Source organism: Lagopus leucura, unplaced genomic scaffold (assembly GCF_019238085.1).
Source record: "Lagopus leucura isolate 7727_CA_CO unplaced genomic scaffold, USGS_WTPT01 Super-Scaffold_100021, whole genome shotgun sequence".
Lineage (NCBI taxonomy): Eukaryota > Metazoa > Chordata > Aves > Galliformes > Phasianidae > Lagopus > Lagopus leucura.
The window spans coordinates 9,933,490-9,952,494 of record NW_024962274.1 but is presented as its reverse complement, the minus strand read 5'-3'; the positions used below and the strand labels follow the sequence as shown (position 1 = coordinate 9,952,494).

At 40.1% G+C, this 19,005-nt stretch overlaps 1 protein-coding gene and 1 long non-coding RNA gene across 2 annotated transcripts in view; one reads left to right on the top strand and one right to left on the bottom strand.

The window, feature by feature from the left end:
- The window catches only part of LOC122183886, a 104,194-nt gene extending 95,875 nt beyond the window's left edge, over nucleotides 1-8,319 (bottom strand). The window contains exon 1 of the long non-coding RNA XR_006180400.1: nucleotides 8,199-8,319. This is a non-coding gene — a long non-coding RNA (uncharacterized LOC122183886). The remainder of the gene's footprint in view (nucleotides 1-8,198) is intronic.
- Nucleotides 8,320-15,065: 6,746 nt separating this feature from the next.
- On the top strand, nucleotides 15,066-18,943 carry MRPS22 (mitochondrial ribosomal protein S22). The gene is made up of 8 exons (XM_042878551.1): nucleotides 15,066-15,186; nucleotides 15,380-15,534; nucleotides 15,654-15,818; nucleotides 16,281-16,424; nucleotides 16,779-16,862; nucleotides 17,807-17,952; nucleotides 18,489-18,597; nucleotides 18,829-18,943. Exons 1-8 carry the CDS (start codon nucleotides 15,066-15,068, stop codon nucleotides 18,919-18,921), a joined length of 1,017 nt encoding a protein of 338 aa, XP_042734485.1. The 3' UTR covers nucleotides 18,922-18,943.
- The last annotated feature ends 62 nt before the right edge of the window (nucleotides 18,944-19,005 follow it).

Genomic DNA, 19,005 nt, shown 5'->3' with positions numbered 1-19,005 from the left:
GTGCAGACCAGAGATATCTACTGTTCTTCCTCTCCCCATACTTCACAACATTAGCCAGCTTTTAGTTAGACAAAGTAACAGAAATAGAGTCATTTCAACAGGCCTGTGTGGCTTGACATGTTAGATTTGAACAAAATAGATGCCACACACATTATGGGGTTCTTTCAGCTGCAAAAAGTGTTCCACGCTGTAATGCAATAGCACAGCCATGGCAGCAAAGCAGCATGGCCCCGTGCTGCAGCAAATGAGAATTTGCTCAAATGCAACAGCTGTAGGCACAGAAACAAAGGAAATAATCTGCTCACCTTCAGAAGGCCTCAAGTATGCAGAGGTCTCCAGCAAGAGACCCTCACCTCTACTGCCAACCCTTAAATGAGGTCTGGGAAGGGCTGGATCCTGGCTCCACCCTTCCAATCACTCAAGTACACTGCATGCACCTGAGCTCCCCTGGGTTGGCCCTGCCTCCCACCAGGTGCTCAATCACTGGTTCAGGCCATGACTTGCATTTCTGCTGCACACTCATTCTCTAATGACTAGCACAATATCAAAAATAGGTAACCCATAGCTATCTTCTGCTGTGCTTGCACAGCACTCTCAGATTACCTGCTTATAGTTATTATGTCCTGAGCTATTTTGTTTCTACCTACAGAGGAAATGTAACCCCAACAAGGTGGCTCAGTGCTGTCCCCAACATCGCTGGACTACATCTTGCATATCTTGAACAAAGTTTTACTCGGCAGCATTTCCTATGTGACAGCCAATATGGTAATTAAATTACAGTAAATATTTTTACTCTCCTTATTACTTTATTTCATTGCATATTAAATGCACCTTTATTCTACACATGGCTGGTCTTATTGGCCTGTAATAACTGGAAATTACCTGGTTTGATACCTTCTGGACTTGTGGATTCAAACTAATGTGGAGACTGAAAATGGTTCCTGACCAGACTTCACGATCTTCCTAGGATACCAAACCAGGTTCCAGTTTGCAAATAGAAAATGAGAAAAACTTTTCACATATTCACTAAAGAGAAGAAAAATAAAAAGAGTTTGCCTTCCTGCAGTTTCAATAATCACATGAGACTTCTAAATTAAATATTCCTGGAGGTGTTCAAGGCCAGGTTGACCTGATCTGGTGGGAGGCGACCCTCCCACACAGAGGGCTGCAAATGGAGCTTTAAGGTCCTTTCCAACCCAAACCACTCTATGACTCTACAGTGTCCGTTCTAAGCCTTAGTCATCCTGTCTAGGGCATCTCAGACAGACTGCTATACACTGTAATATAGGAACAATATAAGAATTTCTTAATTATGATAGTAGTCAAGTTTAGTCACTGCTTTTTAATTGTGTTTTTGCAAAGCGTAAAGTGCAGTGGGCTTCTAGTTCTGACATTTCTGGGAATACAGCACAAAAACTGACAAATAAGAGAGGATAAAGATGCCATCGTGGTTATAGTAGGGTATTCAAAGCATGGGCATGAACCAAAATGCATCCACAAGGGATTAGAAAGCTACATTGTTTACCATATAAGTATAAAATGCAAGGAGTTTTGAATAAGTATTTTGCCTTGCTGTTAAAGAATCCTGACAACATTGTCGTTGTGTTAAAACATCATAAGAATAGCTTGTTATTTTACAATGTCCCTTGAAAATCTAAACTCTCTTGACCAGAAAATTGATACTTGCTGTCCCTCCTAGAAAACTGACACCTTAAAAATAAAACTAAAATCAGAAATCACAAGTGTGAAAAAACTACTACAGAAAAAACAACAAAGAACAAAAACCACCAAAAAAAATAATCCTCAAATCCATATGTTATTGGTCTGTGTGCAAATCTGGTTCCTGGAACCCTGAGGACAGCTCTTTAAAGGTGCTGTGTCTCATCTGGTGTGTTCCAACTCCCTTGTCTTTCATATTGATTTGGGCTGAGCACAGTCAGAGAATTATCTCAATATAAGGAAATGAAGTCTGATTATAAGGGATATATTCTGGCCAAATTCCAGTTGCAGAAATTACACGTTGCTTTTCTGAATTCTTCTCTGGTAACTGCTACTGAACACGGGATTCTCTAACAAGGTTATGTGCAAAAGCAAAATTATTGGGAGTCTAATATTAAACAGGTGAAACTTTATATATGTTTTGTAAGATAGTCTTAAAAAACTCCTAGGTAATATAAAATAATTACACTTATGAAATAATCAAGAGATTCCCATCACGAGTCAATTTTTGTTAACAGAAATGCAAAGTGAACACAACAAACATATTGATCTCATCAATACAATTTGTTCACATTAGCTTCAGTACTAAAAACAAACCAAGTCTGTATAGCATAGTGTCAGTTTAATTTTAATTAAATTAATTTAATTAGGACCTACAATGAGCATCTATATGCTTGGATGACCCAACATTAGACATCTTTCCTGTACGACCTGATCTGAAAACCTTTTTCATTTCTTTAGTATTCACCTTCACCAGTTTTGCAAAACTTTCTATGTAGATGAAACAAGGTGAAATTCCTTACAATCGAAGTTGAGCTGGAGCAAAACATCATGCACAAGGATGCCACTATTGAAAGCTTTGCCTCAGAGCTGGGTCAGTTAGCAACAGCCACACTCAGCCAAAAGTGCTGGCCGTAGAGGATGCTGCAGAATACGCGTTATTTGGATTGTACTACTCCATGCCAAACATGTCAAGGTCAAATTATCTGGAACTTGGTGAAGAAAGGAATAAAAATAATTTTTCCTTTCTCAGTTTCTGAATGCTTTTCTGTGATAATTACTAGAAATTCTCTTTCTTATAAGCATTCACCCTGCATTTAAAAGGTGGAATGCACTGCCCTAAACATACTGCTATTACTTGTAACTGTTCACTGATTTGTTCCATTTCTTTGATGAATAAAAGCAATGAAAGCTGAGGAGAGTTACTAAAATACATCATAAAAAGTAGAGTAAGTCAGAAATAGCTGGCTAAATGGCCCAGAGGAGTTTACTCCTCAGACACATGGCTTTCTGGCCTTCAATGCAAAACGGGCCAGGCACAGGCAATAAAAAAGCTTGAGCTGGAACCAAGGTATAGAATACAACTTTTGATAAGCTGCATTAACGTGCAGTCTTCCCTCATTGCACTTCAAATTCATTTTCACATTATTTTTGTGAGAAAATTTGTGAGCTAAAGACAGTGTCATTTAATTAACTTGATCAATAATTGGATAATATGGTTTACTATTGCTATCTACACTATTACAGTGTTCCTGTCTACACTATTCCAGCTGCAGTACAGTAACTCTCTTGCTTTTTTAAATATGTTTCCTGCTCTTTTTAAAATGTGATAGTTGATAAAATATTTAAAAATATATTTAACATTTTCTTTATATTTATTATCATCAAACAGGCCTTCAGCCACAGTAAATTATTCTATACCATTAACTTCAAAAAAGCTTGCCATCTTTCATGAGTATTTTACAGTAGTTATTTTTGCTATGTATTCAGGTAATTACACAATTTCTAATCTGTCTTTTCTAGGAAGAGAGAAAGCATAAGTATTCTTTTCTAATTATTGCCCTTCGGTTTCCTCAGAGCATTTTTTTTTACCTATTTAGTTTCAAGATTTGTTTACATTCACTACTACATGGCTTATGATTATTTTTCATTTATTTTAATTTTATGTTCCAAGGACATCTTACTGAACACTCACTGTAAAACCTCCAACTGTGGTCACTCACATCCTGAAATTTTCTCTCTACCTAATCCTGCCTTGTGCCACAACAGGGTGAACAAAATTAGTATTGTTTTGTTTACAAAATACATTTCTTCTAGCAAAAGATGCACACCTCATAGTATATGTTATGTTCACAGTCTGTGTATGTGTGAGCACACAGAGCACACATGCTCAATGCCCCAAACACACACACAGAGCTGTTGTTGAAAACTTTCATTAAAATTTTTTCAAGTCCATCTGCCACAGCTCAGGATGTCCTGTTTCTGCGAGGGGCTATGGATATTTGTTAGCAATTTTCTCATTGAAAGCACAGGTAGGGGACTGGAGAGCATTCAATCTTGCTACTATGAAATTTCTGATTTGTAAAGGATGTTTTGAAGGGCTTTTCCCCATGTGCTGGAACTCTTGAAGCACAGACACCTCCTCAGACACAAAACCTTTAGTTTAGCATCCTCTTTCCTATCAGTGCTAAGGATGAGGAAAGCACTGTAGGAAAGGATGTGTTTCGGTCACAGACTCACAAGGGTTGGAAGGGACCTCTGGAGATCACCTAGCCCAACCTCCTGCTAAAGCAGATTCCCTATAGTGGTTACACGGCATCCAGGTGGGTTTCGACTATCTCCAGAGCATGAGACTGCACAACCTCTCTGGACAGCTTGTTCCAGTGCTCTGTCGCTCCCAAGTGAAGAAGATCTTTCCCATGTTCAGATGGAACTTCCTATGTTTCAGTTTGTGCCCAGTGCCCCTTTTCCTATTGCTGGCACCAATGAAAGAGCCTGGCCAGGCTCTGGGTGCTCCTATCCCAGCAAAGTCAGCAGACTGGAGTTTCTCCCATGGCCTGGTCTGCTGCAGAAAGAAGTGATGGCTCGGTTGGTCACAGTAGGTGAAGCTCATCACCTTCTAACCAGCAAGGAATATCCCTGCTGCTCCCCTGTCAGAGGGATAAACAAAGACCCTTGTCTTCTGAACAAGGGGACCATAATTCGGGGTTAGCATCAGCATATCATCTATATTTGGTTGTTTTAAGAGATTGGTTGCTTTGTAAGAAGATGGAGGCAGCTCTGTGGCTTGTTTGGATTCAAGTTTTATTTGAATTATTGAAAGGCAAACAATAAGTTCAAACCTGAGGAAAATTCATTCATGATTGACTGGTGATATTTGTTTTACTTAGTGCTGCTCTCCAAAGCGTTCAGTTTTAATTTTACAGCTAATCAGTTTGCAAACTATAAAAAGCCCCAGATTTCGTCTCCACTGAGAAAATACTTTTGTTGTTTGTGTTCCACATTTAAAAAAAAACAAAGGATGATGGCCTCTAGAGGTAACAGTTCATATGTATACACCACGGATGTAAGTACCCAAAGAAAATATTTTCCGTGGAGACAGATGTCGACCCAACCAAGCAAAACTAACTGCCACAAGGGTAATGCCATTCTATAAGGAAAGGAAGAAGGAGAGAGAAAAAGAGAATGGATGGAGAAAAGGATGGGCATGAGGGATCAAAAATGTCATTAAAAAAGCCCCCACAAGGGGCTTTTTTTGTTGGGAACAAGGAGCAGAAGACTCAATAGGAAAAAAGAAACGAGGGATGAGAAAGGTCATTAATATTGGTCTTAAACACGTTACTCTTCCCATGAAGAATACCTTATCCCTCCCTAAATGGACATATTTCCAAACTGGAAGACTGTTGGTGTTTGACACAAGACAGTACTGGATGTTGAAGTGGGATGGAAAATATAATTGGTAGAAACTTAGAAAAGAAAACCAACCCAGTTTTTTGCTATGCCTCTCCTTTTCAGTACAGAAAGCAGCGTTTCCTATAATAAGAGAGAGAATTAGCACTACATTTATCCTACTCTGCTGAGTTCTATGACCCAACAGGAGCTACAAGCTGTGTACAGCCCTTCAGTTAGTTTCACTGAAAAATAATATCGAACAGCTCCTTAATTACCCTGCCCTGAGAAGCCCAGGCACATCTACCTTCTGCCCTACCAAGAAAACACCAGTGGTCAGAAGGAATAATGTTCTCTGCTCTTAGGAACAATTTCCATCTGTAACATTCTCGATGAGCCTTCACCATTAAAAATCTCCCTTGTTTATACAGCAATAATAACCTGCATGCAAAGCCAAACAGAGACACGTTAAAGTCTTATCATCATCTCATTCTTCTAAAAATTATTTCTGCTGGCATCTCTGAAAGGTGAGACAATTAAGCCTTACTAAGCATATGACAGAACTGTATGTGCTGGATAAAGAAGCACATATTTTTTAAAAAATATTTTTTAGAAGTAGGGGTATCTGGAAAAAAATGAAAAGATATTGCACAGTTAATGACAGATTCTACTAGAAATTAAAATAGCATTTTATCAAAAGCATGCCTGACATGGTACATAGAACACTTTAATCATTTATGAAGTAAATATTCGTTAGCCCTAACTAAAATTAAAGTAAGAATATATACAATAACATTTTTTTTTTCTTTTTTCTTTTTTCTATCCATACAATCAATCTCCATTTTAAATCAAAAGGAATTAGGAAACACAAAATGGTAAAATGATCCAGAGTCATCAAGATGTCAGTGGCAGTTATTGGCAGAACTCACTTCCTAGCTACGGGTTGCATTTGCCTCGTTAAGAAATGATGCACACAGACTGGGGAAGAGAGACCCAAAGCCGTGAGACAGGCATAGGATACTGCACAGAAAAATAACATAGTACAGGAAATTTAACTTCAGTACCACAATACAAAAATTTGATATTTTTTCTTGAAGACTCTAGCAGGATCAGCCCTTTGACATACACTTTATTTGTGTAAGATAGGTTGTTTTGAAAGCATTTTTTTGAAGTAACACAAAACCAGTTAAATATTGAAAATGGAACAACTCTTGCACTGGCTGTCTACAAGATGTTTCTCTAGCTAAAAATAAGGGTATAGGGTGGTTGTTGCTACTCAGCAACCTTCTGCTTGTAGTGAATAGTTAAAAAGTCCAATCTCATCAATGCCACTGGACTGGAGATAAAGGTTTTTCGAGGAGACAGAAGAGGGCAACAAGCTAGTTATCCTTCCTTCCTTCTTGTTCTATATTAAGGAGCAGGCTCATGATATCAAGAACTGAACATTCTTCCTTTTGATTGAGCAATCGATTGGAGAGCTTTACAGTGGATGAAAAAATGAGCAAAAGTTTTACTCGCCAATCTAATTTTAAGAAATATTCCCCATTTAATCACTATGCAGGAAAAAGAAAGTATGAAATTCTTTCAGAGTGTAAACATCGAACATTTACACTTTTTAATTGTTTTCATATTAAAGGGACAAACATTTTACAAGTATTTTTCAAAGATGCAGAGTCTTTCATGTGTTTGCTGCTCATTCTTATGCTTGACCCAAAGCCCCACACTGCCACCTGCTGCTCTGCGGCCACACAGGGAGCAATGTTGAAAACTTCGAAAGGATATCCCAAATTACTTCACAGTAACAAGCACTGTTTAGCTTTGATTTTCACAAATACAGTATTACAATATAAGAAAATCGTATCTAATTGTTGACAATGCAGACACTAACCTTTTTTTTTTTTTTTTTTTTTTTTTTTTTTTTTTTGAGTAGCAATTTGGAAATTTTTAAAGAGAAATCAAGAGAGTGACTGCAAAGTAAGCACCATTTAGCCATCAGTAAATGGGAGATATAATCACATTTACAGCATATAGCATATTGCACAGAATCAGACATTGTACCAGCACTTAGAGGAAGTTTGATCCTCTATACCACAAGAAGCATGAGAGGAAAGGCAGAAACAAAGAGTTAATTAAAAGATGCCTTGCTCTAATGGCAAATATTTTATCCTCAGTGTTCAAACATGCAAAGCAAATGCACAGTTCTGGACACAATTTCCAAAACTAAACAGTAATGATGCCACATTGCTCTGTTCTTCATAGGATCAGACCTAATCTTCTGCAGCCTCAGCACTCAGATTGTAATTTTGGTTTTGGGTCTAAACAAAACCATCCAAGCAACAGCTTAATTAATTTGTAAGTATCAGTCAAAAATTCTGCTGCCTGCTTACAAAGGAAATGGTACTTGGACATTAATTCTACTGTACTGGAACACACAGAAAAACCAAGTGATCTCAGTGCTGCAGCATTCTATCATAAAACACCATGTGGACTGGGTGCATCTCAGTAATACCTTGTAAGGTTTAGGAAATCTTCCTACTGTTGCAGAGACACAAAGGGAACAGAATCTGGTTTGCTTTTTCACGCAGTGTCAAAGCTACCTTTCCAACTCAGATCCTAAATTTGTGTGGTCTGAGCTATTGTGCTTTTATTCAAAATTCAGGAGAAAATTAGAGTCTGTTTAGTGGCTATCACGAAGAACAAAATGTTTCAAGCAAGCAAAACAACCCAAGTGGATGCTTGAACAGAAGGAGCAGAACGGTCTTAGATCAACTTTAGCTGGTTGTAAAACTGCATCTTGAGGCTATAGTTACCTGAAACACCATGACACCATCTGGAGACTTGCTGCTAATGAAATGAGAAGATTCAGCTTCCATTCTTTTCTTCTCAGAGGCTCTGGCATTCATTAGACCCCTCTGTGACTTCATTCAGCTCAATAACCTGAAAGAAAATTATTCATTGTTTCTACTTGAATAATAAGATGAAGGAGTTTATGAAAAAAATATGATCTGTGCTGGAGGATATAAGGAATGAAATCAGAATCAGGCAGCTCAAAATACGGTGAATGAAGGGAGGACCATGATATTTGCCTTTTACTGTGGAGTTATAGAAAAAAAATGATCTGACCAGGCACAAATATTTGGACTTTGAACAGTTTCACTTTATTATCCTAATTTTCAGTCTACTTGTTTGCTGTAAGATTGCTCTTCCAATGAGGAAAATGATTCAGTGCCTTGATTTTGTGTACTGTCCACTCTCCCACTTGACAAATGGGTGCAATCTGCATACAGCACGTGGGACACAATTAGGCCTGTGCCTCACACGTTCCTGTCACTAATATTTCTCCTGGCATGAGAGACCGTCTGCTGCTTTTCTTTATTCTCCCTGTGAAACATTTTCTAAAGCCACTACCAGATCTCGACAGATTATTTAGATATGTACTGTGTGCCTTCAAAAAGATCTAAGTACTTTAGTCTACGTGCACAAACACTGACATATGTTAACGATCATATCATGTGTTACAGAATGGCATGGCAAACAAACAGGGAAGCAAACCAATAATGAACAGATCAGCCAGAAAAATGGTACAGGTTTCTATCCTTTCTTTTGGTCTCCACAGTTTGTCATTTGTACATTTTGTGAAGAACAAATGCAGTAACTTACTCACCATGCAGCTTTAAAATACTTCATAAAGAACACTCATATTTCCCCCCACACTTAAGCAGATGTAGCACCCAGTCAATCATTTTTGTCCACACTGCTCTGGAAGTCAGCTAGTGACATCTGGTACTGTACCCAGAGTGTTTGTCCAAAAATGGATGTGAGTCTTCCTGTTCACCTTATTGGGCAACCTAGTAAAAGTCAACAGGTCTACTTGGAAATACACAGGGAAAACAGTGTAAGAACTATTGGACTATATTAATTTTATGGCTATTTTTGTCTCTAGGATTTTACTGATTTGCTTTGGCAGAAAGTAACAAGAGTAAATGCAACTGAAAACTGTTCTTGTGAGACACACTCTTCATTAAGCAACTAAAAAACCATTTCATCTGGGCCTAACTACAACCTGCAAATCAAGCAGGTAGAGTTGTTAGTTTGATAAATCAAAATACTTCTGCTTAAAACAAAACGAAAAAATGTTTGATTTTAACAGACTCACGCAGAAGTGGCTGAGATTTAAACTGATGCTTTTAGATCTGCTTCTCTGAGATCAAAACATCGTTTACTTTCTGAGCCTCTTTCATTTATTTGATCACAAAGAGAAGATACTGTAGATTTATGTGTTGTTTGTGCTGCAGAGCACAGCTGTTTTAGCTTTTCTGTCAGACCCCCAGGATCCTGTCTTTATAATGACTTTTTTTAAATGCACCGTGCATTTGCCTAAGCAAATTTAATTTGTATTAAATTCTGGATCCAAAAGAAAGGGGAAAAAAAGGAACAATAAACCCTCCAGCAACACCTTTAGAAAATGTAGTATTTTATTTTAATAACATAACTGTCTTTTAATCTGGTGTGGATAAAAAAAATGGTTAAAAATTTTTCCTATCGTGAAGACAATTTAAACATCATAGAGAGGAAAAGAATGCGTTGCTCTTGCAAACACCAAAGCAACAAAAATAATAAGTTGCATATCATTAAGTAGCAAAGTACAGGAGAGCATTTCTATGAACAATTAATTTTGGGAATTAAGAAAGAGAAAACAAGGTGGTAAAACAAATGGTAAGAAATTCAAAGCAATGTAAGATGAAAACAGGAAAGTTTAGGGGCAATATAACAAAAACAAAATGGAGATTTGAAGAAAAATCATTACATGCAACAGAAGGAAACTTGTGAAGGAACCTCAGAGCCGGAATATCAGAGGCAAAAAGAACACAAAGAGGGATTGTCACAACAGCAGGAGTGGTTTCTTGGCATCACTAAGCAACAACAAGGCTTAAAACAACAAGAGATAAGAGCTCTTTTATCTAAAAATGAACAAAAAATGTTGAAAGGGATCAAATCAGTCTTGAGAAAAAAAATAATTCCGGAAGAGTAACAATTCATCGGCAGAGAAATGCATTCACCTCCTACTGAAAGAACTGAAGAACGAGGTGGCTGTGTCAATAAAATCAGTTATTACTAGAAAAGGATGGAAGAAAAAATGCAGTTAGCACTGAACAGGTATTAGACCAGTTTATAAGCAGGACACATAACAGCTTGTTATGCCCAGGTTTAGTTCACAGCGCCCTGCGGGGCACTCGGATTCAAAGGGACAGGACTTTAAACAGAAACGGAATGAGAAAGAGGTTAAATATTGATTAAGAAGGGGGAAAACAACAACTACCAGACTCTGAATAATACCAAATATTTACTATTGTTCCCCTCAAACAATTTGTATTTAAAAGATAAGCAGTACAGAAGCAGAACAGAAGAATGGAATTTATTGAAAAATATGGGCTTAGTTCTGAGCTCACTGAAGTCAGAGAAGGACTTCCAATGGCTTTAATAGGCTTTGGCTCAAGCCATTATAGTGTAGCAAAGAAAACTATATAAACCAAAGTGGGATTTATATCCCTACCATAAATAATGTAATCTCAATTACTGGAGGCAGTATTTGTATATATCCAATTTATCATTATTAAAGAGAGATTATAGCAGCTTTATGTGAGACACAGGCAAATCTAGGTCATTTACATTATCCTCTGTAAGTACTCTGGGACTTTCATTCGTAATGTTTAAAATCTCAATCTTGCCCCCACGTGGCCCAGGAAAATATAGCAAGCAGGCTCTGTAAATTCATCTGTAACTAACCTGTAAAGAGTACATGCAATCAAAAGTACTCCTTGGTTTTGTAATTTTCCCTTCAAATTTGAAATTAAAATGACAAATAGTCAAGGTACAAAATAAAAAAAAACCCAAAATCTAGGATATTTGCTCTTCAAGCTATACATATTGTTAGCACTTGTTAAACTGACAATGGTGAAGGAAAGCATTTGTCAGACTTTTGCATTCATAAAGTTTCCCCCATTCCCTCTCACCATGGGTTTTTGCATATGTGACAGAAGCCAGCTGTTGATGCAGGATGATAATGGCTATGGCTGACCTCAGTTACGCCATTTTCTGGGCGGATCTCAGCTGTGCTTTGCTAGATGGCTTTGTCCAGCACAACTGCCCACAGCTCCGCACTCACAGCTCACTTTGGCCCAGTGGCTCAGTATGCCATCTTCTGTCCCTGCTGCCACGGATCAAAATGAAATCTCAAAATAAAACAGCTTCAAATACCTGTATGGTCTGTAGATGGAAACTGGCCCCTTTGATGTATTAGCAAAGGCTCATGCATCATCGCCATTGTCATCACCGCCATCAAAATAAAGGGATTCTGGTGGAAGCTGGGGGGGGACAGCTACCAATGGCTTTGGATGGCAAGACAAGCTCATGGCTACAGAGCTTAAAGGACAATTCCAGAGAAAATACTACTTTATCTCCTGAAGAAAAGAAACTTGCAGATAATATGCCTGAAAACAGACAATAGTATTACTACCACCCAATGATTACAGCAAGGAAATAAATCACTCCATCTAGGGTTAGGGAACCAAAACAAACCACACATAACATGTTACTCATTTAGTTACTTGTCTGACAATAGACTAAGGTTTGTGTCATTTCTGTTACTTTCACAATCTCTGCCTTCTCTGTGAAAAAATAACTTCTCTTCAGTTTAATCCATGCAGATTTAGTGAATACAGATTCCAACCTGGTCCATTGTGTCCCTCAGAAAAATGTTTCACAGGATTGCCAGATTCTTTCTTATCAGGAACAAGAGAACCAACCATTAATTTTAAAAAGGTCATGTCATCAGCTGTGGACATGCAGACACTCTGACTGGGCTCAGTCTGTTTCTTCTTACAGCAATGGGATGCTCAGTTCCCAAACCTCACATTTTGTCTTTTTGTGTTTTTCCAACAGAGAATTCTTCCTTCCTAACAACTTGCTACCACAATTTTAACATAATTACTATTCAGAAAAGCTGGCAGCCACAGTCCCTTATTTTATTTATTAAATGGAAAAGCAACAATGCGAGCTCCTAGGCTCCCCATTTGCTTTCCTTCTCCCTGAGATCTTAACCGAAGTGGTTCAGCGTCGGAGGCCATCTGATCCTTTTGCTCCCTTGAAACTACCAACAAAAAGGAAATTAATGCCAACTGTGGAGGTGATTTTGTATTGAAACTTTTCCAATAGAATCCAGACAGACCACCAATGTGTTTCACAGGGGACATCCACCCCTCATCAGATGGTTGTAATTTTCCAACATCAATTGTCCTGGGATGCATTCAAAATAGTAACTGAAGCTAAGAGATTCTTTATTTCATTATCAATAATTACACCACCAATTTTTCAAGCTGGTTTTGTATTTGTAAGTATACCAATAAAAAACATCCCACTTAAAGTTGTTACTTCTGTATGGCAATAAACCATACATAAAATATAACCAACCTATCCAACATAAATTCATATTCTTTTATAAAACACATTAACCTGCTCTACTTCTATCTCCAGCACTGTTAGTTAATATTTCCTTTCATCCTGCCAGCCAAAAGGCTAATCCTCACAGCAGCTGTTACTACTCCAGTACAGAACGAATGTGAATTTAACCTCTCCTGGATATAGTCTAATAAATTCTGTTGTTTTTCTAAGCACTTCTGTGAATTAAAATGGACGTTGGCTTGCCATCCAAATTCATGAACAGGTCTGAAGTGGCTTTTAGGCAAGTCGCCAAATAACTTCCCAATTCCCTTATAGGGTATAGCTCTCACTCCAGAGGTCTTCCAAGCAAGAGCTGAAAAACAACATCTTCTCAATTTCCTCAACATTGTTTTTAATTTTCTTGGCATTATTTAAATAAATTAAGCACAAAATCACATTAAAATAATATTATGCATTAATTTGTGCTCTAGTTCTCAGCGATTTCAACTTGATTGTACCAATATAAATATGAGAAGAATATGCCTTCCTATGACCTTTCTGACAATGCAAAGGTCACGATATTGAAGGACAAAGCTTGAACACAAAATTCAACTCAATACCTGTGTTTCAGTATTGAATAAAGCTAGGTAAAATAAGAAAGCTGCCCAGTACAACGAAGATCTATTATTACAAACAAATACGTACTTAAACAGATGCTTAGCCTGACTAAAACCAATACATGCTATACAGTCTTTGTTTTCCCTAAGACTTTAATTTCCATTTTCAAGTGTAACACAATTTAGACTGATTTGGCACAGCAGCTGTCAGCCTACTAAACTTTAAAACAATTGGAAGCATATTTAAGCACACTGCTTTTGTTTTGAGATCTTGCCTCCAGGAGATGAAATATTTCCCAGTTTGACAGTTGTCAAGCAGATTGCATCACCTTGTGGCTTTGAGCATTTTACAATCCACATCATTCAGGGCCCTTCTCAAGTAAGTAAAGTAAGTAAAAAAATACATTTTCTTTGATTCACACATCCCTGACCACAGGCTGACGCTCAGCAGAAGGTACAGACTAACTAGCAAGTTAACTAAGTAATGCCTACTGAAATATACTCAGCTACAACTGAGCTACTATATTAACAAAGTCACAGAATCATTAAGGTTGGAAAAGACCCGAAATCTCCAAGTCCAACCCCAGCCCACCATGCCCATGTCCCTCAGTGCCACATCTCCACAGCTCTGCACACCTCCAGGCATGGTGACTGCCCCACTGCCCTGTGCAGCTGAGCAGTGCCTCCCTGCTCTTTCTGAGAAGAAATTCTTCTTAAATTCCAACCTGACCCTCCCATGGTGCAACTCAAGGCCATCAACTCTCATCTCATTGCTGTTAACCTGGGAGCAGAAGCCAACCCCCACTTCACCACAGCCTCCTGTCAGTGAGTTGCAGAGCAGGGAGGTTTCCCCTGAGCCTCTTCTTCTCCAGACCGACCCACCCCAGTTCCCTCAGCTGCTCTCCATCACACTTTGTGCCCCAGACCCCTCACGGGTCCGCTGCCCTCTGGGCACACAGCAGCACTCAATGTCTGTCTTGCAGTGAGCTATTTATTTCCCCCCGCACCAAGACACCGAAGTTCCCCACAAGGGCAGCTACAGCCGGCAGTGACCTCTCACCGACCTGAGAAGGATGCACGGCGCAGTGCCGCTCCTCAGGCAAGAGCACTCGTGGTGTCCTTTGGACTTATTCCAATTTACGGGTCGCACGGAAAATCTGTCATCCCGTAAGCGCCGGATTATCAGAGAGCCACAGGACGTTCTTCATTTCGGGTCAATCACCCCAGCATTACTCCTTCTGCCAGGTGCCGCCCGCCGCCTTCTGGCTGACTGGGGGAACGCCGCGGTTTGGCGGCGGGAACAGACAACGCGCGCTCAGCTCCAGGTCCTGCTGCTCCGTGTCGCAGCCGAGCGGACACCTGTCGGCCCGCAGCCCTGCTTCGCGCCATTCCCGCCCAACGCCCCCGCTCTGACAGGAATGCCGACTCGCACTTCCACCTCAGTTCGGATTCCCGCCTCCGAAGCGTTCACACGAACGCACTGAGAGCGGCTTTCTGACCGAGGGAGATTCTCGGCATGAGGAGCGGCAGTCGGAAACACCGCGCACTCCATTTCCCGACGTGCCTCAGGAGCGATGCAGCGCTCGCGTCGGCGGCGGGGCGGGGCGGGGCGCGAGCAAGATGGCGGCGCTCGCAGCGAAGGGTGCTGCTGTGCCGCCCGTGCGGCTCTCGCGCGTGGCGCGGGCGCTGTGGGGATGGCGCGTGCAGCGGGGGCTCGTGCAGGACGCGGGGCCCGCGGGCGGTGCGTGAGCGGGCGGTGCGCGAGCGGGAGGTGGCGGGAGCGCCTTCTCCGCCTTTCCTGCCCTTCGCGGAGCGCGTGTGCGGCGCTGCCCGGGTGGCTGAGGAAGAGGGAAGCGGGCCGGGGGCGGTCACAGAGGGCGGGTGTGCGGCCGTCCCCGCGCGGCCCTTTCATTGCGTGTAAAATCCTCCGGCAGAAAAAAGGGAGGCGAAGCCTGCTTTTACGGATGAAGCGGTTCAGGATTTGCTGTACAGGATGACGGGGCTGAACCTGCAGAAGGTTTTCCGTCCGGTTCGGCAGGAGCTGAAGCCGCCCAAGTACCGGCTGCTGACGGAGGCTCAGCTGCAGGAGGTGCGTTGCGTTGCGTTGCGCTGCGGTACGGTGCGGAGCCGCCCACTGTACGCTGCCGGTGCCGCCGCTCCCGCCTTTCTAACTTCTAATTGCGAAATCAATTAAACTCTTACCCGAAGGCCACGAGAAAAGCCATTGAGGAGGCCAAAGAAAAGCTGAGAATGCCGCCAGTGCTGGACGAACGAGAGCCCATTGATGATGTGTTAGCAGACGACAAAGTCCTCGAGGGAACTGAAACTGCGAAATACGTGTTTACAGATTTAACTTATGCCACTCCGCATCGTGTAAGTGACAATCCATTAATTTAAGAGCCGAGCAGCTGTGAATTTGGGCTTTAGTGCAGAAATACAGAGGCGTTTCAGTTGTTGACTTCTGTCTGTTGATGATAAATTATATCCCAGAGCTTTATAATGGAAAATACATGCACTGTTAATTTAGCATGTGTTGAATGTGTCAAGTCGGGCCAGCAGCAGTGCTAATTCCTTTCTCTGGGTTTAGTTATGTTGTTCGTTACATTTTGCAGTATAAGTGCATATAGTGTTGCGTTCTACTGTCAGATTAAGGTGTAAATGTATAATTTATAAAGGGATAAATAATTCTATGCATACTAGCAGTCAAAAAGACACTGTAATACTAGCATGGTTTTGGCATTGGAGCACACAGTCAAACAGGAATCTTGTTTACAGTGATCCTGCTTAGGTAGAGAATGCTGTGGGAGATAATGCTCTTTCTGATCTTCTTTTCAGGAACGTTTCATTGTCGTTAGAGAACCAAACGGTGTATTACGTAAGGCAACCTGGGAAGAGCGAGACCGCATGATACAGATCTTCTTCCCCAAAGAAGGGCGCAGAGTTACTCCCCCAGTGTTATTTAAGGACGAACACCTCGGGGTAAGAACTGGGATTGAAAAAACAGATGGTTTTTATTTTCTCGACCACGCTGTGACAGTGAAGCTGTGCTGTTTGGACAGAGTAGTGGCTCTGAATAAGCCAGTTGGTTGGTAGGTTTTAATCTTCTTGAACAATTGCTTACCAGTGTAACTTGCTTAAATTGCTTAAAATAAAATTCCGAGTTGCAACCAGATAAATACTGGGTAATGTAAATATTCTGTCGTACTGTACGTACACGTGTAATGGTTACCTGTGCTGTGTTGCCCAGAAGAGGAATGTTTTCACTGCCATTTAAATTTTGGATAGTTGCAATTGTGTGATATGTGACCTATACCTGAATTTAAACTGTTTCAGACTGTGTTTCAGCAAGACCGTCATGAAGATATTCTTAACATGTGCATTGCTCAGTTTGAGCCAGATTCAGCTGACTATATCAGAGTAAGTTCACTTTTTTTAAAGTAAAAAAGCATTAGGGAAGAAGTTTCAAGGTTTATTTTGTAAGCATAAATATTGTCTGGGTATCAGAGTTGTTCAGGTATGTTCTTCCCCCCTGTTCCCATGGATTACTTGCTATCTTTGCCATGAGCTTTCTATTTTTTATTTTATTTTATTTTTTTCAGAAAAGTGACCCATTTAAATATTTTCCAACCATATAAGAAAGAAGTACAGATGCAGAAAATAGTCTTCTGGTATCCAACCAGAACTGATAGTAACTGTAACTGGCTCCAATTGTGCTGCTTGAGTTGTCTTGACTACTATGCTAGGATTTGAAAAGATCAGGTAGATATCTGATGCATCTGAGAGCACCGTGCACAAAATAAACTAATGCTTGTGAGAAAAACTGGGTACAAAAATACACTTCCAGCTGAAGGGTGTCAATTTAGTAACTGTAAGTACTAATGAAGATATCAATTGTTATGTTGTTAGAAAGTTTTTCTATTGTACCTATTTAATGTTAACTAATTTCCTGAATCACTGTGAGCAGAACTTCCATTAATCAGTGTTTCAAGTAACTTCTTCAACTTTCTCCATTAGCAACTCTTTGCTTTGACTTCATGGAAAAATAGATTGTAACTTGAGGGCAGTGCAATGAAGGTTCAGAGTTCATGTCCCTCCCTCCCCAAATTGCCAGTGTGTGGGTTGCATTTAGTTTTTTCTTAACACACATCTATGTATGAGTTCTAAGAACTGGATTGTCCCAGTGTTACCCCAAATTAAAACAGGTGTAAAGCTTTAAAGTAGCACAGCTGAACTTGTGGCTTAGTGCCACAGTTTAGAGAGGCCTAAAAATGGATCCAAAGAATCTACGTGAAAGGTAAAGAGGAGGAACTGTCATGAAGCTCTGCCTATGCTATTGAAACTGAATTCTTTTCTGTGTCCAGGTTCATCATCGAACATATGATGACATTGAGAAACATGCAAAATACGATCTGCTCCGCTCAACAAGGCACTTTGGAGGCATGGTGTGGTACCTGGTAAACAGAAAGAAAACGGATGGCTTGCTGATAGATATGATCAACAGAGACTTGTAAGTGGTGTTTGTCATTTATTCTGTTTATAGACAAATAGAAAACGTAAAGGCCTGTTGTTTGAAAAGAAAAATGGCATTTCTGTAAGATGTCTGAAAGCTTCCATTTGCATGATATTTTAGACTAGCTGTAATTTCTCGCTACCTAGATTCTGAATGGAAGTACCAGCTACATTGCAGTCAAAGTGTTAGGGTACCAAAGTAGGTGTCTGCAGAAATTAACCTCTTGTAGTTGCTTAATTTTATGTTTTATGTACAGTTCCTTGTAAGGCTTTCAGCTTTATGGCTCCTGAACAGTAGTAGATCAGGCTTAAACTGCAGTATGAGTCAGTTTCTGTCTGTTAATTGCTGCATGTGCTTCTGGTCTGTCTTCTCAGGAACAAGGTGCTATTACAGTAAATTATGGGCTGCCTTGTTAGCTCTCTCTTCTAATGACTGTGTATATGAGGTGAAAGTATATGAAGGCCCGTGGTGTGCAAGCACACTCAAATTATTTAGAAACAGTCATAGCTACAACTGAACTTTTATTTGTTTAGGCTGGATGATGCCACAAGTTTAATCACACTGTATCACATGCTTCATCCCGAATGTCAGTCAGCAAAAGAAGCCAAAGAAGGGAAACTTCATGGAATTGATCTGATCAAGGTACACTTTCCTGTTCTAAGCACAGTTACCTACAGAAGATAACGCATTTGAACACCAGAAGCCTAGTCAATAGCTTCCTGTAATTAACTAGAACTGCTGCATATTTTTTTTAAATATATGAAACAGCATAATGATGGAGAAGAAATGGCTGACAAACCAGTGGAGTGATGAAATCTCACTGTGTACTCTGCTCCTAAGTGTACATTAATCTTCATCCCCCCTTGCTTCTAGGTCTTTGTGAAAACTGAATCACAGAAAGAAGGCTATATACAATTGGCCCTCCAGGCATACCAAGAAGCAATGGCTACATCTACAGCTTCATGAAATAAACAATTGTTTATCATTATTTTGAGCTGTTTGTGAACTTTCTTTGTAGAGGATTCCACAATAAATAGCTTGGATAACAGT